Genomic DNA, 25,324 nt, shown 5'->3' with positions numbered 1-25,324 from the left:
ATCATTACTTTACAGCTAGTCAGGTAGATTTTGAATCTCGTTATTGTATATAAGACGCCTTTCAGTCACTTGCGATGGTTAAAGTTGTCAATGTTCCTAGACACTACAAGAAATGGACCCTATGGTTTAAAGAAATTATACAGCGGTCCATTTTAATATATTTTCTGTTTTTCTTTTAGGCATTTCTAACTTTTAATCAATTTAAATTTTAATAATTTGAAAATAACAAAATCCCAACACCACCCCATTTCTCCCTTGTCTTTCTTCTTCTTACCATTTCCATCATTTACTCATTGCTGACACTACAGCCATCACCAGCTACCACCAACTCTCCCACCATCTCTCTGCTTACTGTTGCCCATTCCATCCCACCATATCACACCACATTTTGTCTCCCATCACATATCCTACTAAAGACTCTCAACTATTACAATGACAATGACCGATTGGTGTCCTACCTCTCGGTTGTTAGTTAGCTAAAAAATTAAATTCAATGATTCTTAAAGAATAACCCTTCCTACGTATAAGCTCTTTACTATCCGTTTTCTTTTATATCTATATACAATTTGCTTACAAGTAATTCTCTAATAGATAACAAAAGTCAATATATGAAGACAATCACAAAAAGAACCACATTGGCATATGAACAAACATTTTTATGTGTAGCGACAATTGCAATCCCTAATTGATCCACACTGGGGTTAAGGTTCCATGTTTGTACCTTTGAAACAAAGATTGGGTGACTTCACTGGTGTTAAATGATACCAACTGGTTCATTCAATTCTTTGATCATTTTCAACGCTTTGAAATGAGAAATGGGTGATTTGATTCCCTTACATGACCTAATTAACCTTTGTAATCCAACATCTAGTTTTTGTTAGCCACCAAACTAAATAAGGTTGTTTCTTTATCACCAAACAAAAAGATCGTTATCTAAGCTCGTTATATGATGTGGAGTGGCGCCAGGAGTAGCGTAGAGAATAGAGGGGAGAGAAGAGTAGTTTATGTTGGTGGAGTGGGCGGTGGTGGTGTCTTGTTGGAGATGGAAATGGTTTGGGGAAGGGTTGGGTGCATCTACACCCCGTTCCCCAGTTCAACTTAACGAGAGAAAGGAAAGGAGATGAGTGGAAATGAGAAGAAAATACAAGAAATTGGTGTTCCCGAGTTTCATTAAAGAAGAGAAGTGGAAGGAAATGAGAGAATCATTTTCCTTCCTAACTTTCCTTCTGATTTGGGAGGATTTGGAAAGAAAGAACAAAATGATTTATTTTCCTTCTACTTCTCTCCAACTCGGGAACACAAAAGAAAATTTTGTTTTCCTTTCATTTCTCTTTTTTTCTCTCATGGCTTTCTTTTCTCTTCTCTTCTTTTCTTTTGCTAAACTCGCGCTGAGAGTTGGGAAAGGGAGGACGACAAGAAGAGGGTGAGTGGGGTTGGGTGCGGTGGGGATGGGAGTTGGGAGTTGGGGCGGAATAGGATGAATCAGTCTTATTGTTTTTATATTATTAAAAAGTAAATAGTAAAAAGTAAAAGAAAAAATAAATCATAAAGTTTACAATAGTCTTTTTTATATAGAAAAAAAAAACTAAAATTTCAATTTATTTGAAACCACAATAATACAACCTATCAATTTTTTTCGATGAGGATCAAAATATGAATTTGATCAAACCATAGGATCAAAACTATAGTTTACTCGAAATAAAATAAAACTAGAAGTGTACGATCCCAAAATCAGCAGGGGTTTTCGAGTTTGAAAAGTTATGAAAAATAGGGCGTCATATTCCCCTGCCCGTCTTTTGAAACAGAAACCACCTCACCATAACGTACGCCACCTCTAATTTCATTTCGTGAAAATTCCTCTCATACAACGCCATCAGAACCTCACCACCACCGGGTCACCACCTAGGGCCGACTATCTTGCACGACTATCAACCGCCCGAGTTCCTTTGTGTTACGACAGAGACCTATTAGGGATTTATACTCATAAAGCGACCTACCGTTTTCTAATGAGGAAAATCGGGATTCAGGGAAGGAAATCCCCGTCGAGGAACTCAGAAATTTCTGTTACCGGTATGTTAAACATTCGACTTGATTCTAGACATTGCTTATTGTTTTCGAACGTATGTTGGTAGGAGGAGCATTTTTGTATGGTGTTGATACGGTTTTAACAACTGATGCTTCCTTAACTTCTTATATGATTTTTCCAAAAGCTTTCTCTTACCAGTACTTTACATTATATTATCATTTTTATTTTATGTGTTATGTCTGATAATCATTGTTCAGTCTAGAAGAACAAACTTGAGTTTTAATAAGTATATCGTGCACATAGATATCTTGTCAATTGTTGTCGAGGTAGTGAAGTACTTTAGGCTTGACCTGAGTAGATAACAGTTGTTAACTTTTGATCGTAGGTACTTTAGTTGAGTCATGATCGTAGGTACTACAGTAAAACCTAAAATCTCAGAGAACTATTTGTTCAGGATAGCATTTAATACACCTAGTCATTTGATAACCGTGTTCAAGATAGCTCTGACTGAAACTTATTGCTATGCTTTTCCTGTGTCTGTTCTTTTGATATGTGAAGCACTTGAGGGGTATTGGATCATATTCCTGGGAAATTTTCAGAATGGAAAGGATGTGACTACTCTTTAGGAGGTATTTTCACACTCTTCATCATCATTGATTCATCTTTATTGTTATTTATCAGTGAGTAATGTTTTGATAAATTCACTGCACTCATCATTGTCTCCAATAGGTTTGTTGTGTAGGATCGTGAAGATGAAAAGATTGGATTTTGGTAAATAAATTGTTCTGATATATGGGGAGAACATCACATTTCTGGCGCCCCCTTCCCAGTCCTCTCCTCCTCCATCTGATGAATCAAGTCCCACTGCTGAAATCTCTCCTTTGCCTCCAACAATGTCCGCAGAGTATGTCCCCAGGTAACAAAAGCTTCTATCTTATAATTTCTTTTTCTAATATCCAGTTTCCTATTGTTTTATGCAATAAACATTTGAATCTTGTGGACATCATCATTGGTTATTGCATAATATGTAGTTCGTATGGTGGCAACAAAGAAAGTGCATAACCTCATTTAACACATAACTATGTATACTCTATTGTATTTACCCCTTAAAATACCCTCCACATGCTCATGATGAGAAATAGCCCTAGAAAACTTATCCGGTCTAATCTTGTCCCAGGACAAGGAAGTATTATATATAATCTTACTTTGCTTGTTAGTTCTGGTCAAGTCTTGTTGAATTCTAATTTATATATTTTTTCATTAAATTGTTTAGAAGGCCTTCTATATTTGACTGTCAGGGTATTGTTACTTCTTCATAAGTGTAAGAACACAAGCACTCTCTTTCTTTTGCTCAACAATTGTGTTGTTTCTAGATGGCCTTAATTGTTAGAATGATAGAATCAAATACTCTTTGTTTTGGTTTTTGGCTTCAAGTGCATACAATTATCCAACACTTCTTCTATTGCTAAAGTTGATGACTATAACCATGAAAGGAAGAAAATAAACCAAAATACTTGGAAATTTATTAGAAAATAAGGTGATTATTGATATAATATGTAATTACTCTGTATATATTCTGTAAAACTCTTTTTGTAATTATATGAATTTGTTCTATAACTAGTATTTGTAGTTTTGCAAAATAATTCTTTCATTCTTTGCATACTTCTGTTTCTATCATGTACTTTGCCTCAAGTGGGTCATAGGTGCAACAAACGTGAATTGAGTATCATCCTTTCCTTACAAGAAGTAGACGGACTAGAGGATTAGATGAGATAAGAAAGAGGAAACTATATTTGAGGAAGGGACAACCAAAGTATATCTTAATTTGGTAATGGAAATCATTAAACCCAAAAAGCCGAAACAATAAAACTTGAGGGATTTTAAGAATATGTGATTGTAATGATCAATTCAAGGCGGCACATAGTTTCCTCTCATTAAACACTCTAGAAAGATTGATAATTCTGCGATGAATACAATATTGAAGATTTTGGTGATGAAACTAAAGGATTATCTAAGTAGGGGGTGTTCATCAAAGTAACCACTTACTGTCTGATTGGTTACTCAAGGATTATGCAATATTGAATATTTTGGTGATGAAACTCAAGGATTATGCAATATTGAAGATTTTGGTGATGAAACTCAAGGATTATGAAATATTGAAGATTTTGGTGATGAAACTTAACGATTACTCAAGGTTTTTTTTTTTTTTTTTTTTTTTTTTTTTTTTTGCATAATTAGTCCTTAAAGTAACCAATTACCGTCTAATTAAACCGTTATGCACGACAACCAGTTGTATTCCTGATGTGGCATTACAATAAGTTAGATATTAACCTTGTTAAATCCACATAAGTAAATGAAGTCAAACACATCACATTAAATCACACAAAACTACACTCGTCTTCATTTTTTCTCATCTCTAAGTGACCAAGAACAAAAAAAAAAAAAAAAGCCAGGGTTCAAACAACGAAAAAAAGCTAGGGGTTCAAACAATGAAAAAAACCTAGGATTCAAACTTGTGTTCTTCGATTGAAGTCAGGGAGCAACCAATCATTCGATAATGTCAACCTTGATAACAAATCCTGATGGATTGTATCCTTTATTGTAGAGGTGTTTTTCTTTGAAATCTTTTCTTGTATAATCATGGTATCAAATTCACATTCAATGATTACAATTTTTTTTGGAATGATATACTATGAGTGTGTCATCTTTCTCTAACGGGCAATGCAAGAAAGTATAAAGAAGTTATACTACTGTGGTTGTGAACTAGGTAAGCCCTTATTGTCCGGGATAACTGGTATTGTTAATTATAGAGACTATATTGGTTTCATTTTTGATGATTATGGAACCGATGGTATAATTTCCCTCTATGGGAACCATGTGGGTGAAGGAATAGAGGTGGTTTCTGAGATAAAAGAAGAAGATGATGATTTATGCATTGATGATGGGGAAAATGAAGAGGAAATTAATAACCTTAGAGATATGGATGTGGACTTTAATGAGGATATAGTCACTATGAACAAAACAAAGGGTGATGAGTTTTTGAGTAAATTATGTAGTGAAGAGGAGGCAAATGATAACAATAGAGATGATGAAGATGATGAGGGTGAAGCAGTTGTTGTGAATCAAGAACATTCAGGTTTTAATGAGTAAATGCCATGGAACAAACAGTGCCCAATACTTGGTATGAGATTCCAAGATCCAGCTCAATTAAAATCTATGCTATGCAATTATGCTGTTGCCAATGGGTACTAGCTTTGCTTTGAGAAAAATAATAGAAAAAGATTGTTAATTAAGTGTTGTAATGTGAGTGCACATTCAAGTTGTGGGCATCTTGGATGAGTGATGAAAAAAGCTTCTGAATCAAGTTTTTAAAGCCATATTACAACTTTGCAAGGAACTACAAGTCAGGCTCAATGGTCACTTATGCTTGGATACAAAGTTATTATACAAGAGAGTTTTTACTTAGACAAAAGATGAGTGTTAGAAATCTAAGATTAGCCGTGTCAGAAGTTTGGTATTCATTTAAGTATTGGTCAATGTAGTTGAACTAAGAAATATGCTTTGCAACTAATAAATTGTACCCTTGTTGACCTCTATGCAAAGTTGTGGTTATATGCAAAAGAGATTAGGAGATCAAATCCAGGTTCCACTGTTAAGATTGATGTGAACTGTACGCCATATCATAAAAACTTGAGTAAATTCGCCGAACTTCGTTGTGCTACAGTAGCATTTTCCCGAACAACATTAAATAGCTTTCTACAATATTTTTAATAAAATTCTTTAAAAATTAATTGATATATTTGGTTTACTAAAAGCAAACAGAAACTTTACAATTTGTTGAAAAGTGAAGAATTTGGAAGTTTATTCAATCAGCATCAGAGTGATTGTTGTTCCCATGTTACCTTCTCTCCAAGATAGGAAATGGTGTGGCTGGAATTCTTAGTATAGGTTTTGCATAGAAAATGAACACTACCGATTGATTTATGTAGTATTCCTGTCCACTTCTGTGCATATCAAGTGCCTTGTGGTGACCGGAGCTAGAACATGTACAAAAGAAATACAAATTTTACAAAATGATCGGTTAATTAATCCAAAATATAATGAGAATTCAAACTAAAAATTAAAACAAAGTAGTGATATATATATATATATATATATATATATATATATATATATATATATATATATATATATATACACACACACACAAACACAAACACAAACACACGCACACACACACTTTATATTAGCAAAAATAGTTAGTAAAATTTTTCAAAATCTTAACATATAACCTAAAAACCACACTACAACTTAATATAAAGTAACTCAAACCTTAATTATAAAATGGAAAGAAAAGAAGTCAGAATATATAGTATGCCAGATACAAATAATCATTCCAATGCTAAATAAATTTAATATATTAACTTTTTCATCATATCATATCAATTCCCCTAACAAAACATTATCTCCAATTAAGACATGTTCAGACCCATTTACCTAACACAATTGCAACAGGAGACCCAACCAACTGATCAGCGAAGATCCTCGTCTAGTAATGTGCTCAACTTGTTAAAAGCATCTTCTAATATATTATTACTGTGAATAATTTGACTCTGCTTGTAAATGGCACCAGGAAAGGAGATTGTTTCAGTATGTTATATGCCCTTGTGTTTTCAATGATCGCCAGTAGAAAATCTTAGGGCATACTGGCCAGATCAAATTACCTATCATATCAATTACCCTTGTGAGTTTCTATATCTCATTTTTGCAAAAGAATTTGATTTTCAATAGGTTGCAAAGTTGAAAGTGTCGCTACTTACAAGTGATATATGCTACATTTATGATGTCATGTGTGGGTGTGCTACAACAAAGAAGAAATTCTAGACCATCTATTGCTACATTGTCAACACGCAAGAGACATTTAGAATAGTCTAATGGAATTCTAGACCACACGTCTTCCGGAGAATACAAATTGAAGGCGCAACTTCTGAAAATTGAGATGAAAGGTATTCTCTTTCTATAAGTGAATTTGACAATTGTTTCACATAAATTATGTCAATCAACTACCCAAACTACTATAACTATTAACTGCAACATTATGTGTTGTGTGTGTAGCTTTTACTTTATGTTTCTGCTTCATTATCTGCCTTTGTATAATCTGCCAATTTCCAGTTGGAGAACATCAGTCATTGTTTATAAATCATCAATTTACAATCCTAAGATGCGTTGATGCAAAAACAGAAACGGACAGTTATTAAAACATCAAGAATCCAGAGATTTACAAAAGTACATACTCCAATGGTTGAATCTATAACACATAAGTTATGGTGGCTAAGTTCTCCCTTCATAAATGCCATGCTTTTCTGTAAACATAAAACATAGTATAAATTATCAATTCCATCATTAAAACTAGACTATACATAAACATATAACAGATCTAAACCGATGTAAACAAACTATTAATCAACAAAAGCATTAAATTTTATTAATAAATCACTTTATTTGTCGTCAATTCGTAATCTATTCCAAATCTACAAATAAGTTATACAAGTTCAATAAAAACGGTTAAGAGAGTTAGATGGTATTTGTTTTTGAGGAGGTAAAGTGTCTTCGGTCTTTTTCCATGTGTGGACCAAAAGTCTTTTTACATGTTTTTGGTATTCGTAAAAAAAAGACTGTTTGTTTTTTAAAATTTACATCTACATAAATATTACTAAACCACATTGATTGTGAATGATACTAAGCAAACAAACTAGATGTACACCACCCATTAATCATATTGATTCCTAGATGATAGTAAAGTATGGTGGGTATGGGGGTGGTGGTGCTGGTAGAGGTGGTGGTGGTGGTACGACAACGGTAACAGTCACAATGATAGCGATGAGAATGATTATGGTGGAAAAATAATATTATATTAGGGTTAGAACTTAGAAAACGTCTTCCAAAATTAAAAACTATTTTTTTGTATTTTGAAAAAAAGATCAAAAAGACATTTTTCTGTCTTTAGTCTTCTGAAAAAACAAACAATATTTTCCTCAAATATCTTTCCGCTCACCGGCAAAAGAGTTCAAGAAGAGCTTTTTTCCAGAAAAAAAACACCATCGTAGATTGTAGACCAATAAACCTTCACCTTTGGTGAGAATCCTAGCACCAAGAGCAACGATTCAACATCAAATCGAGAACTTTCTTAATCCAGTTTGCGAATTACCGGTGACACTACTAGAAAACAGAGTAATAGCAATGGAATTTTAGCGACGGAAAAATATGTCGGAAAAAGCAACGGATTTCTGTCAGATGAATTATTAGGATATAGCAACACTTTTGCGACATAATGAAATTGGTCTGTAATCCGTAACAGTGTAATGACGGTTTACCGACGGAAATCAACAAATTTGAAGTTTCGTCAGAAATCCGTTAGTGAAATTCGATTTTCTTTTTTTTTTTTATTTTTTAAATACTTGGGGCACTTTCGTAAATATGTTATCTGAACTAAAAATAAGAACACGCGTTGCCCTAGTCTCACTTTCCTTCTTCTCTTCCCCCAATCTGCGATTTCTAGCTCTTCCCAGTATCTCCGATCTGCAACCAACCGGCGACTGCCTCCGCCATCGCCGTCGGAAGCAAAGCCCTCCAGCTCCTCCAAAGTCATCGACGCAACATACTTCTCCGTCCTACTGCCTGTCCGACCTACAACCCATCAACGACAACCAGCATCGCCTCAGTCTCTTGCCGCCACCATCGTCGAAGTTGTTGCTGTAGCTAGTGGACCTTACCATTGAATCCGATTTCATATTTTTTTCACTCAAGTTTTGGTAAAAAAAAAAAAAAAAAAAAAAAACCCTAACTTATTTTTTCTATTACATGATTAAGATGATTCACATTTTATATATCACAAATTGTTATGCCCTTAGTATTTTTGTCACTGTTTGATCATTTATGTTAGTTTATTCAATTAAAGATAAACAAACCTAACAAAATTGTTACGTTGTGAACTTATATGAGAAACCTATAAATTCTTCATCCAACTTTCAGAGGCCAAAATTATGATAGTGGAGTCTTATTAAGTCTTAAGAATTGTGGGGCTTAATACCCAAAGGAAATTAGGTGAGGGACCTGATGCTTAGTTAAGTGCAGTAAAATAAACTCGTGTTCTCAACTTTGTAGGTCCCCTGTTTTCACAATGTGAAAATGGGATTGCATAGTTAGATGACATGTGTTCCTTTCTGCTGGAGGGGGTATAATGGTCATACAAAAGTGCCTTAAAAAGATAGGATAAATATTTAGTTTCAATTAAATGTTCAATTATGAGAACATGTTTAGTTTTCTAAAGCTTTGAAAGAGGTTTGGAATGCAAACGACTTATGAGTTATGACTATATGATCAGGGCCGGTCCAAACGTATATGGGGCCCAGAGCGAGAAGAAAAAAAGGGGCCCCTTAACGGCAAATATAATAAATATTCCAAAAAAAAAAACAGTCATTTATTCTTCACTATAAAAACGTTCAATTGGCAATAACAAGTAAGCCAAATTGTTTATCTTTTAAGCTAATTTGAGTTTGAACCAACTTTAAGCACTAAAAGTTATTTAGGTAATATTTTTTTTTATATATACAAACTATATAGCCTAAAATTTTTGGGCCCCCTGGAGACGTGGGCCCTGGGCGGTCGCCCGGGTTGCCCACCGTCTGGACCGGCCCTGTATATGATCATCTTAAGCATGATCACTTTTGGTCTCACATTCTGAGAGGAAATATGCCATTAACATATTGACTAATATGCACCTGAAAGTCAATGTTGATAATGCCCTCTACTATAATTTCCATGATGCAAATAACCAACAAATCTATCTATTTATTGTTGTAGACCTGTAGTTGAATCTTACCATCATGTTGTAGGTTCTCCTGTACCAAAAGTTCCTTCATCTCTTTGTTGGTCTCCTTATTTGGTATTTGTTTCTACTAAATACTAATAGTTTAATCCTTCATAATGAGACAATGCTAGTGACTTGACTTTGAACTATTTTTAGAAGTTAAAGGCTTTGAAGCCATCACCTAATCAGATATAAGATGGTTTTATACTTGAAATACCATATATAATAAAATCCTGTCCACCTGTTTTGCTAAATACGGGAAATAGTAATCTACTTTCATTTATTTGTTTATTATAACATCCTACTTAACTGTAGCAATGTTACTGTTTTTTATTAGACAATATTAGAAATTGAAAACATGAAGACAATTACTGATCATTTACAAAATCTGTAAAGAAAGCTGCTTTTGACTTGAAAAAAAAAATGAATTCCTAGTATACAATTGGCTAAATAACCATTGAACCAGAAAAACTATACTAAATTTTTGTCATTACCAACTCAAAAGAAAAAAAAATCAAATGCATAGAATAAGATTAGGAAACCAAAAATCATCAATGTGTGAATTTGTATAGTAACATACTTCAAGAAATCAAAAACCAATTACAAACTTTCTTTCCTTTATTATAAATAAATATCCAGATGACACTTGACAATATAATCCAACTCATTTTTTAAGGAAATTACGTTTTTGTCCTTTGATTCATATGGATATCGTCTAATTAATAGTTTAACTTCAGAGTCTTTAAGTCATCATCTCATCTGTTAAGATAATGAAGATGATCATTTTGCCCCTATCACTTCATGTTTTCCTTCAAGAACGTTGAAGTCATGTATGATTCTGGTTTCACTTTTAAAATGCAATCTTGTTGATTTGGTGTTGTTATGATTCTAAACAGTGTTCTTAAACATAATAATATTAGACTTAGTATAAGTGGGACAAACACTAATTGCAATTAGTTGTCCCAACAGTTAGTATTGTATTTGACTGCATTTAGTCTTGTTAAAATTCAAAAAGAACAATATGTTGTATAATACGAACATAAGGAAACAAAGATGTTATTTCTTCACCCTGTATTACTCAAAAGGACCTAATTTACACTTTTGGTCCCTGTAAAATATCGTTTTTTTCGGATATAGTCCAAGAAAAAAAAAATAAGCATTTTTCGTCGCTATTTCGTTGTTTCTTAATGATTCTTATTATAAATTTCTTCACCCTGTATTACTCAAAAAATTTAAGCAGACTCACCTAGAAAAGAGTGCAAAGATGAAGTTGGCATCTGGAGAGTTGATTGGGAGCCAACCTGAGCACTGGGTTAATGAGAAGTCTTGGACCATATTTGTAAGTTATCTTTATCCTTTTTATGTTTTGGTAAATTATAGGACAAATATGAGAAGGCAATGTGTGAGAAATATGGCCCCGACCCTAGTCAACATCCGTTGGGTGATGTTGAAATATGGGAGCATTGTGTTGGCGGGAGAAAGAAGGGGCGAGTTTACGGGGTAGGATCATCAGATCCGGGAAACGTCGTGTTGGGGACACCTTATGAGTGTGAGCTCATCATCCCATGATTATGCCTTATCTCAAAAGAAGGTATGTGTCTATATTATGATAAAAATAGTAAAGTATGTTGCTATTTCCTTCTCTATTTTATACTAATTATATGTTTGTTGGACCATATTTTAGATAAATGAATTAGAGAACATGTTGGAACGAGAAGTGAAGAAACGGGAGGAAATAGAAGCCAATTTTGATAGTGAGGTGAAGTTATGAGAGGACATGGAAAGCTGTCTTTTTGAAAAAATGAATGATCTTTTGAAGCAATTCACCGGAAGATAAAAGGTAAAATTTGAGGGCATATATGGTATTTGACAATATACAAATATCTCTCTAGCTAACATCTCTCAATGATAGGTGTGGAATCCACGAGCTGCTAATCAAGAAGGAAGTCTCTATCGGTTGTTGACAATATTTGACTATGGATTGAAACTTATAGGTTTAATGTATGTGAAATGATTGAAATTTATGGATTTACTTTTATATTTGTTTGTTTTAAAATATAGATTTTAATTTCTTCATTAATTTGTAAATTTTTTTGTAATGCCAAAATCCGTTGCTAATCTGTTACAAAAAAAATTGTAGTCATTTCGGGATTCCATTGGTAATCCGTTAGTAAGTTATTTCAGATTTTGTTGGTAATCCGTTAGTAAATTTTTCCTTCGGTAATCCGTTGCAAACAAATTCCGTCGGTAATCCGTTGCAAAATAAATTTTGTTGGTGATCCGTTACCATTTCCAACGGAAAAATCCGTTACTAAAAATTAGCCATAGCCGTTGGAAATCCGTTACAAACAATTAGCAACAAGAATAGTCCGACGAGTTTTGGTGTGCTACAATTCCGTCTGTAAAGAGCATTAGTGACGGATTACCGACGGTTTTGGCAGTCGGTAATGCTCTTTTTTGTAGTAGTGTGAATTGCGGAAGTGTCAATCGATTTATTTATTAATGTTTAATCGAATATTTGTCTTTCTGAAATAATGATTTCTTCGTAAAAGCCTAATTGTCTCGTGACACAATTTATATAATCATATTAAATATTTAGATATACATAATTCACGAGATTGTTATCATTTCCCATTTATTATTAGCAGTTAATGACTTTTGGGTCAATTGTTGTTCCAAGAGTCTTTTGTTTTTGGCTCTTGTCCTCAAAAGCGTACACAGTTTGTAGGAATGTACGCATCATAGCACATATACATACTGTTCAATTTAGCCGGTTAATATTGGATAATTGTTGTTATTAAAGTGGTATAAGCTAGTGGTTAAGTGATAAAAGCCATTAGAATAGCCGTAAAAATAAATGAAGAGTAAAAATGCATGATAAAACAATAAAAAAAAAAAAATGCAAACATCAATATGTTATTCACAATAAATCCTAACCATCAGGATGGGTTTTCAATTAAATACCCGAACAAAAGAGACTTTTATTGAATACCAACAAGAAACTAGCGAAGGAGAACAAGTCATAATAGACCTCTACACCTAAATGAGTCCAAAAAAGATTACAAACGTCTGCAGATATCTATAAATACAAAATTTTAACACCATTGAATAATGTTTCTTCACAAGGCATCTTTTCCTTAAACAAGACAAAGTACGTAACATATAATCGCTCCATTTGTCTTGTAAGTAAGAAATGTTTGATTTAATATATAGCTTTTTGTTTTTTTTATTTGTTACTAAATATGTAAATGCCAAAAAAGTGACACAATAAAGGATATTTGTTGATAATAAAAAAAAAAGTTGTCACTTGTCACTGTTAATTAGTAAATTGCTAATTGGCAAAAAAGTCAAATTAAATTAAAATATTATCAAAGATAAAATGATGATTCTTTTGAAGACAACAAAAGAATAGAGAAGTGCTGGCAATTTCTGAGACGAATATCATTAAAGAGCAGAAATTAAGCATTATTTACACCTTCAGTAAGCCATGAATTTGAGTATGAGCACTGTAGCTACTAAAATTGAGCGTTGGGCTTCGAGTATTTGGTGGTTGTTAATGATGATGATTGCTATTTTAATATTCCGACCTACACAAGGAGGTTGCATAGAAGAGGAGAGAAGAGCCTTGCTGGACATCAAATCCTCTTTTATTAACTCATATGATTCAAATCCAGAACATCTTCTCCCCACATGGATTGATTATGGCAATGGCAGCGAGTGTTGTGATTGGGAGAGGGTCAAGTGCAACACAACCACAGGCCATGTCACAGAGCTTTCTTTGTGTAACGTGAATGAAATATCAAACCAACATGTAAGCTATGGGTTCAGGGGATATTGGCCATTGAATGTTTCCCTCTTTCTTCATTTTGAAGAGCTAACAAGTCTCAATTTGTCAAATAATTATCTTGATGGTGCGATCATGAAAACAGGTATCACTGTATGTTTTAATCTTTAAGTATAATTTTGAAATTAATATTCAATAGTTGACCAATTCCAAGTAAATCAGCTCAATTTATGAACACACACGATCATCCGATTAGTTCTTGAACCCAAAGATGGTTATACTTACTGAGTGGTTGGTAATTACTTTTGTAAACATGCTCAAAATTTACCTTATAAATATCGAAAGAATATGATAGTGGTAAATTAAACTTTTCTCTATTGCAGAACTTGGAAAGTTGAAAAGTTTGAAAAAGCTAGAGATACTAGACCTCAGCAGGAATTTTGATATTGACAATGGCATCATTCCATCATTGGGTGCACTCACTTCACTCAAAATTTTGGATCTTAGCACAACCGACTTGGGGGGATACTTCCCTACTAATGGAAAGTTTTATAGTGTTACCATTTGCTCATTTTACTTATCATACGTGATACAAAGTTCTGAAGAAGTTTGCACCCTTTTTTTACGTATATTGCAGAATTTGCAGCTTTAGAAAACTTGGAGATGTTGGATCTAACTGGCTGCCACTTTAGTGGTACATTCCAAATACAAGGTAATGAATACAGGAGTTGAAAATATTACCCTTTTTTTAGGACAAAGAAAATTGCAATGAAGATTTATTTTTAGGATAAAGATAGTACTCTACCAAAATACCATATATACAATCAATATCAATTGGTATGCTATATAATTATTTTTTGTGAAGTGGAGTATTCCATCTCCATGGTGGAATTAGTCAACTAACAAGCCAACTTCCAAGAATTCTTTATGAATTATGTTTATTGACAATATTGAATGGATATAGATATGTATTTAAATAATTTTTTTCCACCAAACTACACCTCAATGTAATATGGAATCATTGAATCGTTATTGCAGGTTCTGAGAGGGTTTCAATATTGAATAAGTTAGAGATTTTGAACCTTGGGGGCAATAACTTCAATGACAGCCTTATTACATCTTTACGTTTCATTCCATCACTTAAAACCCTAGATCTTCATGGTATCGCACTATCTCGATCATTTCCAGCTCAAGGTATGCATGCTTTCACAACCGATTACTTAAAATAAGTTTGTTCCTCGCAAAATGATGAACATAATAGACTTAATTTTATTTGCACCTCATTGTAATGTGAAATCTTAAAACATCTTTGCACTTTAAACAAGGCTACAGGCTACCTACTGATGATGATGAAAAGAGACTAATGCAAAATTGCATGAAACTAGCTCCGATCAAAATGGGTATCCAAAAATAGTCTTCATAATACATGATATATGTTTTTTTTTTCAATATGACAGAACTAGCTCATCTGACTAACCTCGAGAAGTTGGATTTGAGTTTTACTGGGCTGAAAGGAATACCAAATATCGAAGGTAAACAAAGAATTAGCTTCTCCTAGCCTATTTGAAAGTTGATCAATGCTAAAATTATTTGGCAACTGCAAACTTTAATTATATAAGACCATGATTTCTCTAAGATCGAATTCCCCCTTTTTTACAGCTTGTAAGCAATTATCAAGATTGAAAAGGCTGGAGAGTATAGTTCTTCCCTCTAACAATTTCAACAAGAGCATCATATCCTGCCTAAGTTCCCTCCCATCCCTGAAGATCCTTGATCTTTCAGTTTCTTTCCTATGGGGAAGTTCCTTTCCCTTCCAAGGCATGTTTATCTTAAAATAATTGTTTTTTTATCTTCATTAGTTGGTACTTTTTAATTTCAATTTGTTCTCAAATCACTTTATTTAATTGTTTGACACATTTTCTTATCCAGCTAATTCAGAATTCGATATGTTGCCTACTTTGGAAGCCCTGTTCCTGAAAACTAATGGTTTCCGTGGAACACTACCAATGGAAGGTTGTGCCTTTTCTTTTATCATTCCTTAATTTTCAACATTATAATTTCTTTAAGAAAATTGGTGAAGTACTTATTAAACTCATCAGAATGATGAACGCTTAAACACATGGGCAGGTGGCCCCAACCGCTTATCTAGCTTCAATAGTCAATGATACATGATTTGTAACAAATTCTTTTCAGGTATTTTGTTTAGTAACCTAGATATGTAACCTTCTCTTGCTTTCATCTAGCTTTCACATCTTTACACAATCTGGAGGTCTTAGATTTGAGGGAGAACAATTTTGTTGGGATCATCCCATCAGCAATACAGGCATTATCTTCCCTAAGAGTTGTCTCATTCGCTAACAATAAGCTCAACGGCTCATTACCAGATGGTAAGTGTTTGGATTGTTTAAAACAAAAGTATAAATACACTGTTTTAATGGAATGGTCAACATTACCTTTCCTGCGTAGTTAATCTTTCTAACAATGTAAGTGACAACTTGAACCACATTTTTTCCCTTTTGGCAGGCTTCTGTGAATTGAAGAACCTCCGTGAGTTGGATCTTAGTGACAACATGTTCGATGGAAGTCTGCCTCAATGTTTCAGTAGTCTATCATCTCTTAAGTTGTTGGATATTTCTTCAAATCAATTCACAGGCAAACTTCTGCCATCACTCATTGCTAATCTCACGTCTCTTGAGTACGTTGATTTTAGTCATAACAAATTTGAAGGTTCATTCTCGTTCAGCTCGTTCTCCAATCATACAAAGCTTGAGGTAGTTGTATTTAGCAGCGACAACAACAAATTTGAGGTGGAAACAGAAGAGCCTATTGGTTGGATTCCAATGTTCCAGTTGAAAATTTTAGCGCTATCCAATTGCAATGTGAACAGGCGTAAAGGACAAGTTGTTCCTAGGTTTCTACTTCACCAACGAGAGTTAATATTGGTAGACGTATCTCACAACTCCTTGGAGGGACAGTTTCCAAATTGGTTGATTGATAATAATGTGAATCTACAAATTCTTAATCTAAGGAACAACTCCTTTGGTGGTATTATTCTTATGCCATTACTTACGAATTCTAATATGAACGGTTTGGATATCTCTGAAAATCACATGAATGGTACTATTCCGGAAGAAATGCAAAAGTTCCTTCCTTACATATCTGTTTTAAATCTGTCTAGGAATGCCTTAAGTGGTGTTATCCCGTCTTCAATATGTAATTTGAGTGAATTATTGATAATGGATTTATCTGACAATGAGTTATCAGGAGAAGTCCCAAAGGAATTCCTTACAAACCACTCTCAGATAAGTATATTAAAATTATCAAGGAACAAATTGCATGGTCAGGTACTATCAGGAAACTTACGCTTGGGTAACTTCCGTAGAATTCACTTAGATAGCAATAATTTCACAGGGGAAATTGGAACTAAGAGCACGGAAATTTATGAAGGTCTGAGTGTTCTGGATATTAGCAATAACTTTTTTACTGGCATGATCCCTGCTTGGATTAGCAACATGAGAGGAGTTGATGTCAGGTGCGAACTCCTGGCAAGAAATAATAGTTTAGAAGGCAGCTTTCCATGTGGAACAGCTCAATTCTCGTTTCTGGATATCTCACAAAATTCTTTCTCTGGGCCCATCCCATCTTGCTTAGATTTGCAATATATGGAGCATCTTCATTTGGGTTCTAATAGATTCACAGGATCGGTGCCTAATGCCTTCCGCAATTTGACTAATGTTTTGACTTTGGACATAGGCAACAATAACTTATCAGGCATGATTCCCGAATTTCTTGGAGAACTATCCAAATTAAGGATTCTTCTTTTGAGAAAAAATAACTTTAGTGGTGTGATTCCGAAGCAGTTGTGCAAATTAAGTAATGCAAGCTTGATAGATGTATCTTATAACTCACTCTTTGGTTCAATACCTAGCTGCCTACAAAATATTACTGGTCCTGTCCACCTCGCTTTCATAGAAAAAAGCCTTATGACTTACAGTATTATGTCATTTTATACTCACAGTAGTGTTCTAAATAAGATGTTTTATCCCCAAAGGCTCAATTGGATGTTTGAAACACAAGACGAAGTTCGGTTTACAACAAAAAGTCTCTCTCTCCCCTACAAAGGTGACATTCTTGATATCATGTCGGGATTGGATCTATCATGTAACAAACTTACAAGTGAAATTCCAGAAGAATTGGGGTTGTTAACACAGATTCGTGCTTTGAACCTGTCTCACAATCAGCTGATTGGACCTATTCCAGTAAACTTTTCAAATCTTGCAAATATAGAGAGCTTGGACCTTTCTTCAAATGGTTTGACTGGAAAACTTCCATCAGAACTTATTAAGCTGACTTCTCTGTCTATTTTCAATGTTTCTCACAACAATCTATCAGGCAGACTCCCAGAAATGAAATCACAATTTGGTACATTCACAGAGGCAAGCTATGAAGGGAATCCACTTCTTTGTGGACCGCCACTAGAGAAGAAATGCACGACTAATTCACAGGTGACCCATCCATCAGTTGAAGAAGACAATGACAAATGGTATGATATCAACATGACATCTTTCTATGGAAGTTCTAGTTCCACATGTATTGTGGTATTATTTGGATTTTTTGCACTTCTTTACATCAATCCTCACTGGCGTAGAAGGTGGTTGGACTGGGTTGAAGATTGTATGTTCACATGTTATTACTTCTTTCATAAATTAGTAAGCAAGCTTGCCACACCCTTTCACAAATAGGTACTCCTTAACGTTAATGTCAAATAGAATATACTCAAACTTGCTTTTGTATGTATTTATTGGTGTTTGTTTTGATATATGGATGATGGTATAAATAGGCTAGTAATTTTGAGAGTATATGCAAATTGCAATGTTGGTTCTGCTTACAAGCCATCTATTGCTACATAACATATGTTTCTGTGTGTTTGTGCAACAAACAAGAGACTCTACACGTAACAAAGAAGATACTCTACACAATCTATTACTACATTGTCCGCACATATGACACATAGAATAGGCTAATGTTTTAATAACTCACTAGTAAGTATTGTATTTCAGATAAATTGAGATTTGTGTCCGAAGGTCTCCAACCAAAGATGCCTATCTTTTTGGACTTTGGTTGGTACGTACACTGTATTTAATGATATGGATATAAAAGAAAAGCATGTTAAATCTGAAATACGCTAGGGTTTATAGTGGAGAACCGGATTCCCAATGCATAGCGTAGGTTCGCTTTCTGAAGTGATATTTCTACCATATGCTCGGGTTATCAAAAATGAGGTCTAGGATAATCCTAAAAGATACTTACGAATCTTGGCAATGTAAGCCAAATTGCAAGAAGATTTATGAGTTCGTTAGAGAAGAAGAAGAGCTGAGAAAAGGGTATGTCCGGCTCAAAGAGAAGAGTCGTATTTGTACATGACAATTAGAGTTTCTGTCTTCTAAATTAGTTAAGTAAATCCCAAAATTAATGACATAATCAATGGTTTTCAAAACTGACGAGATTTGCCAATTTTACCATAATCACCCACTAGAATTCAGATATTTCACTATGATACTAATTCAAATTTCCAAAGACAGAGGCTCTACCCCTTGGACCTGCTACGACCCCCTTGACCCCTACCATTTTGTCGTACCAACTTATAATACAATCTTATATATGTATGCACTCCACACTCTCCAAACATATAATATAGAGTAAAAATTATAAACTTTTTAACTCACATGTTAGTTCCAACTATACAATATGCATGGTTACACTAAAATCACCAACAATCCTCTTTCATTTTAGTTTAACCCACAAAGTAACATAACATTAATCTAAACAAATCAAAGCAGTACATAAAGGAAAATCTCGAAATGACTAAGTTCTCATCTTAGTATCTTACACATTTCAAATACTCGAGAATCAGGGTGTTCTAAGAATTGAACCCTTCAACCCAACTGAATACCTGAAGATAAAATACATACTAGTTTATTGAACTTTCTAGCAAAATACAACTTGACACTACTATAAAGTTGTGTATTCTAATCCTATCATGGCTGTATCAAGGTCAAGCCTCCAACCTCTTGAAATGCAGCTACAATTCATAATTACGTAGGTATTTCCTTTACTTCATGTATCTACATATACATTTATCAAAGAAATTGTAAGACCCTATCGAGATTGAAAAGGCTAAAGAGTTTAGATCTTTCTGGTATCAGTTTCAACAAGAGCATCATATCATGTCTAGCTGTCCTCCCATCCCTCAAGATTCTTCATCTTTCATCTTCTTAAATAATGGAAAGTTCCTTTCCTGTCCAAGGCATGTTTATCTTAAAAGAAATTAAATACAAATATTATTTATTCATTTCAGTTTATGCTAATTGTTTTTATCAAACTCTCTCTCTCTCTCTCTCTCTCTCTCTCTCTCATAATTTCTTAATTTGTCTAATTTGGAAGTCCTCCTCTTGAGCAGTAATGGTTTCAATGGAACAATACCAATTGAAGGTAAAGTTGTTTCGTTGTTACTTAATTAACATAATTATTATTGCAATCATAAATGACTTGTAACATATCCATCTTCAGGGTTTTCATTTAGTAACCCTCTTTTAATTTGTTGTCATCCAGCTTTTGCATCTTTCCAGCATCTGGAGGTCTTAGATTTGAGTTGGAACAGTTTTGTTGGCAGCATCCCATTAGCAATACAGGCATTATCTTCCCTAAGAGCTCTCTCATTTTCTGAAAATAATCTTGATGGCTCATTATTAGATCATGGTAAGTTATCTAAAGCATGATGCACATTGCACTGTTGTGATTATTTTGTAACCTTACCTTTCCTCGATGATTAGTCTTTTTGAAGCCGTATGAACATGCAAATGCAAGCCATATTATATATTTCTTGAAGGTTAATCTTTTGTAACTTAATTACCTTTTCAGTTTCATGGCTTAGGCAGAACATTTTTTTTCTCGTTTCACAGGGTTGTGTGAGTTGAAGAACCTCCATGAGTTAGACCTTAGTAACAACATGCTCCATGGAACTCTGCCTCAGTGTTTGAAAAATCTGTCATCTCTTAAGTTTTTGGATATTTCTTTAAATCGATTCAGGGGAATACTTCCGTTATCACTCGTTGCTAATCTTACATCTCTTGAGTACATTGATTTTAGTCATAACTTGTTTGAAGGTTCATTCTCCTTCAGCTCCTTATCCAATCATATAAAGCTTCAATCCATTCGATTCAGAAGTGACAATGACAAATTTGAGGTGGAAACAGAAGAGCCTGTAGGCTGGATTCCAATGTTCCAGTTGGAAATTCTTGAGCTATCTAATTGTAATATGAAAATGCCTCCCGGATTTCTACTTCAACAGCACAATTTACGGCAAGTAGACATGTCTAGAAACTCGTTGGAAGGACACTTCCCAAATTGGTTGGTTAAAAACAACATGTATCTGGAACGTCTTGTTCTAAGGAACAACTTGTTTGGCGGTATGCCACTGTATAGGAATGCCAATATGAAGTGGTTGGACATGTATGGAAATGGAATGATAGGTACTATTCCTGATGATATACCAAAGTTCTTTCCTAACATACGGTATTTGAATTTGTCCATGAATAGTTTAAGTGGTGTTATCTCATCCTCAATTGGTGAATTGAGTCAATTATGGATATTGGGTCTATCTGACAATGAGTTATCAGGAGAAGTACCAAAGGGGTAGTTTACAAATGTCTCTCAGTTGGATTTCTTAAAACTATCAAACAACAAATTGCACGGCGAGGTACTCTCAGGAAACTTAGTAAACCTGGGTAACCTCCATTCCGTTTACTTAGATAGCAACCATTTCACAGGGAAGATTGGAATTAATAGCAGCAAGGAAACTCATGAATATCTGAGAGTTCTGGATATTAGCAATAACTTGTTCACAGGTATGATCCCTGATTGGATAAGCAACATGAGTATGTTGTCTGAACATCTTGTGAGAAATAATAGTTTTGAAGGCAGGTTTCCTTGTGGAGCAGCTCCATTTTCATTTCTTGATATCTCCCATAATTCTTTCTCCGGACCCATCCCGTCCTGTTTGAATTTGCAAGACATGGAGCATCTTCTTTTGGGTTCCAACGAATTCATTGGATCAATACCCAAATCCTTTCGTAATTTGACTCGGGTTTTGACTTTGGACATTGGCGACAACTCCTTGTCAGGCAGGATTCCGGAATTTCTTGGTGAACTATCCACTTTAAGGATTCTTCTTTTAAGAAAAAACAACTTGAGTGATTCCATCCCGAAGCAGTTGTGTCAATTAAGTAAAGTGAGTTTGTTAGACTTATCTGGTAACTCACTTTCTGGTTCAGTACCTAGCTGCCTTCAAAATATTACTAGCCCAACTCACCTTGCTTTCCTAAAAGGTGTGATAAGCTGGTATTCCCTTGATTCCTCTTACAGCTATGGGGGTAATCTATTGTCACAATATACGGTCGGCATTGATTACATGGCATTGGAAACAGAAGATGAAGTTCAATACACAACAAAAAGGCTTTTTCTCAACTACAAGGGTGACATCCTTGATTACATGGCAGGATTGGATTTTTCCTGTAACAAACTTATAGGTGAAATCCTACAAGAACTCGGATTCTTAACCCAACTTCGTGCTTTAAACCTGTCTCACAATCAGCTGACTGGACTGTGAGCTTCTCAAATCTTGCAAAAATAGAGAGCTTGGACCTTTCTTCTAATGGTTTGACCGGAAAAGTTCCATCACACCTCATTAAGCTTACATCTCTATCTACTTTCAATGTTTCTCACAACAATCTCTCAGGCAGACTCCCAGATATGAAAGCACAGTTTGGTACTTTTACACTGGCAAGCTATGAAGGGAATCCACTTCTTTGTGGACCTCCACTGGGGAAGGAATGCACAACTACTAATTCACATGTGACCAATCCATCAGATGATGAAGAAGACAATAAGAAATAGTATGATATCGACATGACATTTTTCTATAGAAGTTCTGGTTCGACGTATGCTGTGTTTTTGTTGGGCTTTGTTGCGCTTCTTTACGTCAATCCTTATTGGCGCAAATGGTGGCTAGACTTGGTTGAAGACTGTATGTTTACATGTTATTACTTCCTTTTTGTTCTAGTGAGGAAGCCTTCCCCGACCATTCATAAGTACGTGTAGGACCTCCTTTATGCAAATCTCCTTTCATACCTGTTCCTTCTTCACTTTCAGTTATGTTTCTATTGTGCATATGATTTTCCTGTTTTATTTATGCTTCATTGTGCACATGGATTTTGTGTTATGTTTCTGCTCCATTTTGTATAGTCTGCCAATTTCCAGTAACTTAGACAACATATTTTCTGCATTTTGGATGATACATCCTCCCTCAACCTTGAGATATAATTGCATAAACACCGGGTTTCTCTTATATTTTTTTGAATCCACTATCTTTGAGAGAATTAGTGAAGATGTCACTGCCCATCCATAGTTCTACAATAGGTTTATAGCTTTAACTTGGTTTTATTTCCATGAGTCGGAAAATATTTAAGATACATATACATAACTATAACAATTAGAAACCAAGTGCCTATAAAATTAAGTTAAGATTGGTAATTTGTATTCAAGTTTTTGTTTATAATAACTTTCGACAAATTAGTATTCTACTTTTTGCAACAGGTTGCTGTAATATGAAGACAACTTATAAATCTTAAGTTACTTTTGATGAAATTTGTTAGCTGTAGTTTTAGGATTTAAAAAATTTTCAGGTTAAAAATTGAAATTACAGGAGGCTTAGGTTGTTGATTTCCATTACCATTTCCTAATCCACTATGACTTCTCCCCATGATGACTTGTATACCAAAGCAAATGTTCAGTGTATCGAGACGAGAATATAGATAGGAAATGTTTAGATGGGTAATCCTTCTTATTACTCCAAAAAGTTATGTCGTTCTAATACCTTAATTAAATGTTTAGAAACCTGGACATATAAAATTTCCTAATCCTAGATCAAAAGCAGATCTTAAATCTAAAATTGCAATTTAGGCAACTTAAAGCATGTTATGAATCATTTAGCACATAAAAAACAAATTAGACATCTTATCCTAAAATGTAATAGTACTTGTGTCAATTCAGGTGTATTACCTATAATATGATAGACACACATCTTTATTTTTACGGCCAGAAAAGACTGATTTTCTAACGCTTATTAAATCAGAGTATTATTTTTAAAAGATTAATAATGCAGAATTTGTCACAAAACATGATAATAATATTATCAAAGAAATGTATTTTACTTATAAAATTCGAGATGTCATCGTCAATACAGAAACATAATCATAAACGGAGACTTACAATGTCTCAATATACTAAAGGTCTACATCTCCTTGAATCCCTCATACCTCATTATCTGAGTATCTTTATTTAATAAGCTGTGATTCAAATAAACTGAGTATGTCAGATGGGAAACCTAGTGAGTACATAGGGATATATATATATATATATATATATATATATATATATATATATATATATATCAAATTCGCAATATATAAATATCTCTCATATAAGCAATCTACCTTATCATGTCAATCCATACATTTTGTCCTATACAACAACATAATCCATACTCTCGAATTCAAAAATGAATGGTTTCAACTAATCCATATTCCTGGATCAGGATTGAAGGACTATGTTTAATCCATGCTCTCGGATCAGTGGCAAATGACTATGCCCAATCTATACTCTAGAACTAGGGACGAGAGACTATATCTAATCCATGCTCTTCGACAAGGAACAAATGATTATGCCTAATCCATACTCTCGGACCAGTGACACATGACTATACCTAATCCATACTCTCAGACCAGGGACGAATGTCAGAGCTCTACTCTTCGTGTATATCTCACACGTATTCTTAAGGAGATACTACTTAATATTAACTTAGGTAGTTTATGTTAGTCTTATTTTATCTTTGGTAAGAGTATGATGCTCTACTCCTAATACTTATATTATTATTATTATCATGCAATAATATGTTTATCTTAACGTATATAGAACCATACTTGGTTCACATATCATATATTATCAAATATGTTCTTAACACATATTCCAAACAATAAGAATATAGCTCACATATAAACACTTTAACATATATTTAATACTTTAATTAATACTTGTATTAAAATCATGTTCATGAAATGGACTATGCCCTCACTTGATAAAAGTGACAGACGGTTTCGGCAACGCTTCGCTTCGTACTTTGAAAAGACCTAGATACATAAAGTACTAAATTTTAGTCTAGTTTCGTAATCCCGGTGATCATAATAATTATAGTCTAGATCACTCACTAATCCTAATGTCTATATTAAGATCTATCAAGTAAGGATCAGCCAGACAGGATAGTTGGGAGACAGCACCGTTTCAACATAATAGCTTTTCTGAAATCCAACAACCAAGCTAACGTGACTATTCTAGACACCTCTCCCGTAAGTAGATCAATCAATATAACAACTTGGAATTATTGATAAATCTTATTTATAGGTTCATAATAACGACTTGTGTCCATAAATATAAGTTACACTAAAAACGATGGAGTGTAGCTTAACTTATAGACCTTTTAAGTGAAAACCTGGAAATTGCACTGGTAGAGCTCCGACCTGATAGCTAC

The 25,324-nt window shown here is 34.1% G+C and overlaps 1 protein-coding gene, 2 long non-coding RNA genes and 1 pseudogene across 3 annotated transcripts; all 4 read left to right on the top strand.

The window, feature by feature from the left end:
- The first annotated feature begins 1,751 nt into the window (after positions 1-1,751).
- LOC111910850 (uncharacterized) lies at positions 1,752-4,240 on the top strand. The gene is made up of 3 exons (XR_002856654.3): positions 1,752-2,070; positions 2,585-2,655; positions 2,756-4,240. It is a non-coding gene; the product is annotated as an uncharacterized LOC111910850 (long non-coding RNA).
- Positions 4,241-8,465: 4,225 nt separating this feature from the next.
- LOC111909839 (uncharacterized) lies at positions 8,466-11,972 on the top strand. The gene is made up of 4 exons (XR_002856357.3): positions 8,466-8,838; positions 11,137-11,487; positions 11,581-11,736; positions 11,809-11,972. It is a non-coding gene; the product is annotated as an uncharacterized LOC111909839 (long non-coding RNA).
- Positions 11,973-13,340: 1,368 nt separating this feature from the next.
- LOC111910632 (receptor-like protein 56) lies at positions 13,341-18,529 on the top strand. Its single transcript, XM_052765467.1, has 9 exons — positions 13,341-13,825; positions 14,064-14,226; positions 14,286-14,392; positions 14,719-14,874; positions 15,138-15,212; positions 15,340-15,498; positions 15,598-15,693; positions 15,924-16,067; positions 16,204-18,529. Exons 1-9 carry the CDS (start codon positions 13,384-13,386, stop codon positions 18,420-18,422), a joined length of 3,561 nt encoding a protein of 1,186 aa, XP_052621427.1. The 5' UTR covers positions 13,341-13,383; the 3' UTR covers positions 18,423-18,529.
- A 1,585-nt stretch (positions 18,530-20,114) lies between these two features.
- On the top strand, positions 20,115-22,839 carry LOC111910642 (receptor-like protein 1; annotated as a pseudogene).
- Positions 22,840-25,324: the final 2,485 nt, after the last annotated feature.

Source organism: Lactuca sativa, chromosome 1, assembly GCF_002870075.4.
Source record: "Lactuca sativa cultivar Salinas chromosome 1, Lsat_Salinas_v11, whole genome shotgun sequence".
In the NCBI taxonomy this organism is placed as follows: domain Eukaryota; kingdom Viridiplantae; phylum Streptophyta; class Magnoliopsida; order Asterales; family Asteraceae; genus Lactuca; species Lactuca sativa.
Note: the sequence above shows the minus strand (reverse complement) of the source record. Positions and strands in the feature narration are given on the sequence as shown.

Coding starts and splice junctions, on each gene's coding strand:
- LOC111910632 (XM_052765467.1), top strand. CDS start 13,384: ATGAATTTGAGTATGAGCACTGTAGCTACTAAAATTGAGCGTTGGGCT. Junction 15,499..15,597: donor AAGTTCCTTTCCCTTCCAAG/GCATGTTTATCT, acceptor TGTTTGACACAT/TTTCTTATCCAGCTAATTCA. Junction 16,068..16,203: donor CAACGGCTCATTACCAGATG/GTAAGTGTTTGG, acceptor CCCTTTTGGCAG/GCTTCTGTGAATTGAAGAAC.